Source organism: Chelonus insularis, unplaced genomic scaffold (assembly GCF_013357705.1).
Source record: "Chelonus insularis isolate UGA/USDA-ARS -01 unplaced genomic scaffold, ASM1335770v1 contig_261_pilon, whole genome shotgun sequence".
Lineage (NCBI taxonomy): Eukaryota > Metazoa > Arthropoda > Insecta > Hymenoptera > Braconidae > Chelonus > Chelonus insularis.
In genome coordinates, this window is record NW_023276453.1 from 93158 (window position 1) to 102565 (window position 9408).

A 9408-nucleotide genomic window follows, 5' to 3' on the forward strand; every position below is an offset into this window, starting at 1 on the left:
TTCTAACTTGACAATTCACGGTTTTGCATTATAATGGCCACAAAACCAAAAAATGCTTCTTGATATAATGTTGTAGAGGATTATTATTGCATCGCCAATGCATTGTAATGACTACAATATAGTATCAATGCATTGCGCAAGAGTTCTCATTACATTGTAAGTAAAATCTGCAACATAACTAATGATACAATTCAATCTTTTTTGTTCTTTTGCAAGTCGGTCACTTGACTGTAGAAATAATTTTTCAGATTTTCTTCCATGTAAAAATAATTATGAACTTTAATATGTTTCGAGGAATGTTCAACTACACACGCACTGAAGTTTGTTATAACAATGTGTAGCAATTAATTATTTATAGGTTAATTTATCCACTGTTATGTGACGTGATTACTTTCGAAAACCATAAAGAAAAATCTGCACTGGAACAAAAAGAGCAACTCTATAAATCCTCAATGAAAAAAACCAATTACTTAACTGTACACAACGTCACTCTTCATGCACTCGAAGAAATGAACATATATTGCGTTGTAATAAATTCAATTGACTACAGCGCCCTCTTAATTAAACAAAGGATCAGAACTAATATATTTACACCTTTATCTAATATCGATCTAAAAGATAATGTTTTTATCACAAAAATTCTAATACATGCATATGTGCCCCTTCATATATTGTTAACAAAAAAATTACACGTTTATCATGTGATTTAAAATAAATTGTATTTAATGTTACTCGTGAGTACCGGTATTTTCTAATAAGTATTTGTTCAATAGAAGTGTCATAGAATATTCATGTACTTTTGACATTTAAAAAATTATTTCAAAATCGAACATTGCACTAGAGTATCTAGCAATTCGTTTTGTTTTCTTTTCAGTTATTTTATCGACAGTAAAACAACACCCGGTAGAAATTGCACAGCTGAGCTAAAGCAATTGTAATTCTCACTATCCTTCTTTGGAATTGAGGTAAACAAAAAAAATTCAATTCGGCAATTTTCTTAGTAGAGTTAGTTTTCATAAAAAAACTATTTAGAACAGCCATAATTAAATAATTCTTCGTACTTTAGTTTATTTAGAAGCTTCAAACGTACGGACATATACTGATAACTGCAGTTCAAATATATAGATAATCCTGTTGGTGGTGTCATTTTTGTTTAATGAAATTGTCGGTGTAATTATCTAAGTGCAAAACCTGCTGATAGTTCTTAAATACATTGTGAGTTGACGAGAGAAGCCTATTTAATGTTTAAAATTAATATTCAAAATTTAAACATCATGTCATTTTTAGGTTTAAACATGGTTGTACTTAGTAATTTCTTCGCTCCTCAGGAAGGAATCAAGCATGAAGAACAAAATACTACTGTTTTTATTAATGATAGAGAAGTAGGAAAAGGAACTTTATACATAACTGAAAGGTAAATATGGAAATAATCTGTTGATTTCATTTTTAGTTGCATCATCTTTACAGTACTCCATGTGGATAGTTGCATTAATTTCAATTTGTAAAATAATTTCAATTCTAGTGTATTATCATGGGTGAATAATACAACACAACAAGGATTCTCTTTAGAATATCCACACATTTCTTTACATGCAGTTTCAAGAGATGAACAAGTTCATCCACGACAGTGTCTTTATGTTATGGTGGATGCAAAAGTTGACTTACCAGGTATTTTTGTGTAATTTTAATTGTGATATTTTTCTTTCTTTTTATTCTATAACAATGATTATAGGTGTTGAAGTAGTTGAACAAAATGAAGAAAATTCTAGTGACGATAATGCTGACTCTGAAACAGTTATGACTGAAATGAGGTTTGCACCTGACAACACAAATAACTTAGATGCAATGTTTCAAGCAATGAATCATTGTCAAGCTTTACATCCTGATCCTCAAGACAATTCTTCAGATGGTAAATAATCATCAGAAGTAATTATTATAAATATTGAAAAATTTCCCGTTTTATTATTTGATTATTATTTATCAGATGAACATGAAATCTTTGAAGATGCGGAGGAGGATGATTTTAAATATTACGAAGTTGGAGCTGAAGATGCCCCGTATATATTACCTCAAGGTAAACTTATTTCATAATAAGCGGAAACCACTCTCTGTTGAATATATTTCATAATAAATAATTATAATAAATTAAGTAATGATAATGATTAAGGTCTCATATTTCAGAGCACGTAGCAGGAAATCAAAATGGAAATGACAATGAGGATGCTATGGATGTAGAATCTGGAATGTTTGAGGACGCTGAAGAAGGCATATAACTTATTTAAACTAATAATGACCCTAACAGAATATCGGCTATAATCAACATTTTTTTGCACTGTTTTCTTTATAGTATATAGTGAAATTTCTATGCTCTTCACATTCATTTAACAGTAATTGCTAATTTCACATGCGAAAAATGCTCTTGCTGTAGACAACTTGATGTCATTAGTCAATGTAAAACTAACAAAACAAATTGAAAGCACTGAACTTTATTTATATTCATTTTGTACATGGCAATAGTTTCTCTCAAGAGAACAATAAATCATAAACATAATGAAAATAATACTTTGTTCAATTGTAAAGCTATTAGCAACAACTAAACAAATTTTTTATATTATTTTTAATTATTAGCTGACTTTTATGACTGCTAAATATTCATTTAATGTTTGTTGTCAAGGCAGCTGTTGAAATTTAATTTATGCTCGTTAATGACTGAATTATTTTATTTTTAGTATAGAATATTTATGAATTAGAATAAGCCATTTATTTTGAGCAAATTTTGTAGTAAATGAAAGAATTTTCCAAGCATCTATTGAACTCAATTTATTTATTAATCAAAGTAATATTATATGAAATAATAACAGTGTAGATAAAAGACGTCGTCTTTCATCGAAACGACCGGATACGAAAATATATAAATTATTTTTCTCTTTTCATTTTTTTTCATTGTGTCTTCTACGTAGAGGAGCTTGCATTCAGCTCGTAGTTGTTTGGAAGAAAGAGAGAAGGTTCATTTTCTCCCTTGAACTCTTTGTCATTTGGTTAGGTGACAGAGCACCTCTTGAAGTTCACGAAATCCACATTCAGTCACTGAAGACATCCATTTATTTTTCTATCGTATTTTTTTAGGTCCGAAAATGAGATCCGCATCTGGTGCACCCTTTGGATGATTATACTTCTGTCTTCGCTCTCGATTCAAGTTGACAGTGACTGGTTTTGTCCCTTGATTAATCGTTTCCTGGTAATCCTCCTCTTCTTGCCTCTCTGTAATATTCAAAGTCAATCTTTTAACACGTTCTTTTTCTTCCTTTTGTTCTTGCTCACGATTTCTCAAGTTCTTTGCTAACTCAGATGATACTGGCACAGCCAGACTTTTATATTGTTGTTTATTTCCTTTTCTTAACATAAGAATAAAGTCGACTGTAGTATTATCAGAAGGCCCTTCGTGTAATTGTTCATAAGTTTTTTTAGGATTTTTCACATGAATGGGAACAGAAATATCGACTTGTTGAGGCTTGACATTGTCTCTCATCCGGTCTTGAATGTTATCAGAGACTATTTTATCCAAAGCAGAAAGGAAGTCATCATCTTCTGGACAAGCAACTCGTTTTGGTCCGGATGGTAAAGCTGCTTCTAATTCAGAAGCATCTAAAATCACTCCTTCGGCAGGACCTTGAGAGAGGCTTTGGTCTCCTTGTGTATTCTCTGCTGTTCCAGCATTCTCATCTCTCTCTGCATCAATAATCCAATCTTCTTCTGAACAATCTTCAGCTTCTTCAAAGTGGAGTTCAGATCCTTTTACATCAACACCAGCTGCTTCTTCATCAACCTCTGGAATTACTCCCATATCATCACCAGTATCAGAACGATTCTCTTCTTTTCCCACTTGAAGTGATGGGTACAAAATATTTTTTAATTCTTCGATTGCAGCTTGAGATGCTTTGTAACTTTGGAGAAGTTGCATTTTTGGTCTTAGCATTGTTAAAGTATCCCTATACATATAATCAATTCCAATAGGGAAAGGATTCTCTGGAGTCCAAATAGGGTCAGTATATTTGAACCAATAATAATTTTGGAAAAATATCAAAAAGTAGTCCAACTTTTTTTTACTGGATCCTCCACTAAAATATTGACCACAAGTTTCTAGAAGTGTGCAAACAAGTCTAATACGAAATAAGTGATCAGGTGGATCTAAAGGACTTGGTACTCCATGATCCATACTGACTCCAAAAGTGATAAGAAGATATAGTGTACGAAAAATATCTCCACTTTCTACCATTCTATAATTATAAAGTTCTCCCAGATATTTTACCATAGCTATCCTTCGTTGATTATACTTGGGAAGGTTGATTTCCATACACACTCTGATATCTTCTAACACACCATCAACAACATGAGGTCCTACTGCTTCGTAGTGAGCTACAAGACCCGCCAAAAGACTTCCTACACATCGGATATTCAAATATTTAACATTATAAGCTGCTGTGAGACACTTTATAGCATAAGATGCAATATTTTCATCTTCCCAGTCAAGCTTACGCATCAGTTTAAGAATTTTATCAGTATTAGTCTTAGAAAGATCTTGATAGAGAAGTTTCCTGATAAACTCATGCATTGGTGGTCGTTCTTTTCTACTTAATCCTCCACTAGATTCTGGGGGATTCACAAAATAATAAGCATTCTCAATTATTGTTACATATCGAGAGTCCAAGGCAGTCACTGCTTTTTTTCTCATCATTTGCTCCAGGTATACTTTAGTTCTTTGGTGGGAATCTGCTGAACAGAAAAGAAATCTTCCACAGGTTTCCAAGAGATTGCAAGCCATTTCTATGTGATGGTGAGTAAAGTCATGAAGTAACACTTTTAGACAGTACAAAGCCTCTATTTTGCTATACAATTTAAATTTTACTAACTCTCCAATGTATCTTACAACCTTGACTTTGGATTCAATGTTGATCTGATCCTTTTTTCTTACATGATACTTAAAGTCATGCTTCAACATGGTGCAAAGTTCATTAGCAACATCTGGCATGACAGGGTAGAGAATAGCAGCCAATCGAGAATAAAACGGTAGAAGATCTAAACGAATTCTTGATACTCCAAAAAGAGCTTTAATGAGTTTTTTCTTGTTATGTTTAGTATTGAGATTCATTAAGAAATCTGCAGCGGCATTATCAATCATTTCTCGGTTCACGCAGTTTGGTAAATGAGAAAGAAAAGCATCAAGAAGGATTTTATTGCTAATATTAGCAACTTGAGGCTCTTCAACTTCTGGTTCTGTTTCTTCAATTTTTTCAATCTCTTCCAACTCATCGAATGTTATCTCTTCATCTAAAGTTTCTTCTGTAATTGGTGCATCAACTGTTGGCACTTCTTTCAAATAAGATCCAGGAAGGAAGACTGTGAGATCAGGAAGTACTTCATAGAATCTTCTAGTTTCTTCATCACCCCACATATCTTCCATCAAGCTATTCTCTTCTCCTTCGCTAATCATCTTAAAAGTTTCATCAGCTTCTGTTTTTACTTCCGTATCAACAGGAAGCTCTGGCATTGGTTCATCTAGAGTTTCTGAGAAATTTTGAACATTTGTCATCAATCGATCATAAGAGACTTGCAATGCTTCCAATTTTTCTTTTCGCTCTGAACTGAGTTCACCTCTTGTTTGAAGAATCTTTCGATTCTGTTTTTCAAAAGCTTGTAATTCTTTATGATCTTTTAATAAATGTTTACATAAAGAGTTGTAGTATTCTCTTAATAAAGTTCGAACATTTTGTTGTTTATCGGGAGGTAGAACTTTGCTTTTTGGTATTGTTACATTTAGTTTCTCTGATAAATCTCTTACTTTTCTAGGAACTAAGCCTGCATAATCTTCTCCACAATGACGACAGAAGCTGAGAATAATGTTGGCATTGTTGTGCTCCTCTTTGTCCATGTTGATTAAGACAGTCAGCACCGATCCAAGCAGAGAAAGCCCTTGTTTGTGAGTGAAAATGCCAGCATTCACAAGTTCTGCATAAAATCTTAAATCAACTCTTAATTTGCTAGGATTGTTGATTTTCTCTCCGACTTTTAAAGTCAATACTCGTTGCCAATTTTCAAAAAAGTGAGTGGAAAAATCTGTATAAGTTTGATGGAGAAAACTAGATATTTTTATTGCTCCTTGGACATCCGTCATCTTTAATTTTGCATCGACTAAGGCAGTTGCTATTTCACTAACATATTTAGTTAAATTTAAATTCGCCATATCTTTAAGATATTGATCTACTTGAGTAGCACTGAAATTTTTTAGCTTTTTCACCAAAGTTGTATTTTTTTTTAAATTCGAATCCAACTTACTGAAATAACTATCTGGAGGTCTTGTAACATTCAAATTAGCAGATCTTATTTCTTCTTTGGCAGCTAACCTTTGTTCTACTTCTTGAACATAATCCAGAAGATATTGCTTATCTTCTTCTGATGGCACATTAGGATCCGGCGAATCATCTTGAGTTTTCTCTTCTAATTTTTTTACATCTTCTTCGTTTTGAGCCATTTTAAATATATTTTTTCTTCGCTGTTTTGGACACGTTTGAGGTTAAGTTCACTTAAATATTCATTCAAAAAACTGAGATATATTAAATATTGTTTCCCACATGGTCAGATTTTATTACCGTTTCATACGATAAGACCATTAACTAGTTTTAAGTCAGGAAAAAAAATTATACATTTTTCGTGTTTTTACTTCGTCAAGTGCCGTCCATTAAACACACACATACTCTAACGTGACAAACACATGTGTAACCAATAATTGTATTTGCAATGAAGACATGATAAAATATCGACAGAGAACAACTGGTATCGATATTGGATAGTTAATAATTCTAACACAGAGTTCGCAGCTTGGTACTTTTGAAACTAATTTAAATTCATTAAATTTTAAAATATGTGATCCAATCAATTTTTCTTATCGTATTAATTATTATTAATAAAAAAGTAGTCGCCGGAATATGAATGACCCAATTTTTACAACCACCTTAGAAAATAATTATACAATATTTGTATCATTATTTTATTTCTCAATGAAAACAATAAAATCTTGTACATTTATCAGAAACAAATGCAATGATAATTTGTTTTTTAACTCTTTGATAATAAATGATACAATTCAAACAATTTAGTTAATGACAAAAATATTTTTATTAATGTTAAAAAGTTAGAATTAATTAAAGTTAATTAACAATAAAAACCAATTTTGTTAACAAAAGTAAAAAAGTTTTCATTAATTGATAATCGTAACTTGATTCTATTAAGTGAATAGTTTCTGAATAGTTTTTATCCTCTTATCAAGCCCACAGTACAATTTTTCATAGCTACATCAACTTCTGTGCTCGACAGATTTGAAAAATAGTTTTTTTTTTTTCACCAACGACCCTTCATGCTGAACAAATTATTGTATCAACGATTGGCTTAGAAGCTGTTGTGGTTTGAGAGTTTAATCGAAACATTTAACTTCTATGCAACGTAGCATGATTTTTCTTATTTTTTAGCCACTTAAAAAGAAGAAAAATGACTAATGTGTTAAAGAATTCCATAAAATACCACATGTTACATTTAGTCTTATATTATAATAGATGTACGTTAAATTTCGTAACTAAACCGTAAAAAATTATCTTTTAAAGACTCATTCATCAATTACTATTACAAAGATATCAACTGAAATAAAAAACATTGATGCAATAATTGCTTCTACGTAGTTTTTTGACAAGTAAATAAATGGAATCAGTTATGATCTTTTTAAGAAATAGAACGAATGGAAAATTTTAAAAGTTAAATTCATGGAAATGTTTAAGATAAACTATTCAATTTTACACAGATGTTTTCTATTGAGAAAATCAATTAACATATGGGGCTTGAAAATAGATAAAATTGATGCGTAAATTTAAAAAGAATGTGAGGTCACCCATAAAAGACGATGACTCAATTAGAATTTAGTAATTTACATATAATATAATAACATAATAACAGTTGATTTAATTGTTAAAAATAAGGTAAATATTTTGATGAATGAAACTTTCCGGAGAAACCCCCATCGATGAGATGATGGTCACCATAGTTCCCGCGCCACTTCCCACACATCCTCTTATCATCTGTAAAGCTCCCCACTGTTTCTATGTAATATCTACCAGCCAAACGAGCAACCCGCATATTGTCAATTTCATCTACTACCTATTATTGCACTTGCTTTATTAACACCCATGTATTATAAGAGTTAGATAACGATTAGTTTACAATGGAAATTACGAATGCATTTATCATATTACATAATTGATCGTTGCAGATGATAACTATTTAATAGGTTTACAGAATATTGGAATTTTATTGGTGAACTTTAGGAGCTTTTATTGACAAAATCATGCTGAGCCATAAAGGATTATGACTTCTACTTTATTATTAAACGATCATTGTAAATATAACATCCTTTTTTATCAACTAATTTTTTTAAAAATAAACAGTTGTTAATTAATTAAAAATAATAAACATGAATGTTATTTATCAATACTTTATTGTAGATACATTTTGAAGCTTTTCGTTTATGGATCATCTATACTATACTATCTATTTAATGAATCACAATTCAAGTCTTAAATTGGTCTGAGTTAAGTTTCAATCTCGTTATAGAAATTATTTAACGATGCATAAAATACACAGATAATCAGATTGACAATAAAGTTTTGTTGGCTTCTTAATGATTCGTAAAGATTTGGTGAAAAAAATAATTTAAAAACTAATTAGAAAGTTTATATCTTCAACTATTGATCAAGTGTCGTTGATTATCATTCATTCAACTAAGTTGATACCAATTATTGGTTTTTTAAATACCGCTTTTATTATACATTAATTTGAACTTGGTTTTTTTTTTACAATAAAAAACCCCACTTTTTTCTACTAATATTGGTATGAACATAATAATCCAAGATCTCCAAGCAAACGGAGTATTTGTTTGTTGAAAAAAAAATAGCGTGAAACAAAGCGAAAAATGTCGTATTATAAAGCTAAATTTTTTTGGAAAAAAAATTTTTTTATTATCTCTATGTATTATTAAGAGGCTTTGAATATCATAGAAATAAAAAATATAAAAAAAAAAAAGGAATCAAAGACTAAAATGATCAGCATTTGGAGACTTTCTCTTTATGATTTTTCCCTCATACTCCAAAAATGTAAGTTGAAAGCTTTCATTAGAAGCTCTGTGTTAGTAGAACACGATAGACACAGCCCCTGCAGCGTATACGACACTCCAAACAGCTAGAACGGATGCGGGGACTGATCAGTGTCACGTGAACCCTCCGGATATACCAGCTTCCTAGTCTTGCTCACCTACTTTATAGTCGATCCATTTGGGTGGATTTCACACTGAGATTGAAGAAAAAAAAT

General features: G+C 31.1%; 2 protein-coding genes across 4 annotated transcripts; one reads left to right on the top strand and one right to left on the bottom strand.

Annotated features, from left to right (window-relative positions):
• The first annotated feature begins 16 nt into the window (after positions 1-16).
• Positions 17-2560, top strand: icln (chloride nucleotide-sensitive channel icln). 3 transcript variants are annotated; one of them, XM_035079983.1, is made up of 8 exons: positions 17-156; positions 875-965; positions 1067-1215; positions 1288-1414; positions 1523-1668; positions 1733-1909; positions 1985-2074; positions 2182-2560. In XM_035079983.1, exons 4-8 carry the CDS (start codon positions 1296-1298, stop codon positions 2271-2273), a joined length of 624 nt encoding a protein of 207 aa, XP_034935874.1. In that variant the 5' UTR covers positions 17-156; positions 875-965; positions 1067-1215; positions 1288-1295; the 3' UTR covers positions 2274-2560. The 3 variants fall into 3 exon arrangements, with proteins under 3 accessions (XP_034935874.1, XP_034935872.1, XP_034935873.1); XM_035079981.1 differs by lacking the exon at positions 17-156 and adding an exon at positions 486-734; XM_035079982.1 differs by lacking the exon at positions 17-156 and adding an exon at positions 746-793.
• Positions 2561-2761: 201 nt separating this feature from the next.
• Positions 2762-6756, bottom strand: LOC118064991 (regulator of nonsense transcripts 2-like). The gene has a single exon (XM_035079976.1). It carries the CDS (start codon positions 6527-6529, stop codon positions 3110-3112), a length of 3420 nt encoding a protein of 1139 aa, XP_034935867.1. The 5' UTR covers positions 6530-6756; the 3' UTR covers positions 2762-3109.
• Positions 6757-9408: the final 2652 nt, after the last annotated feature.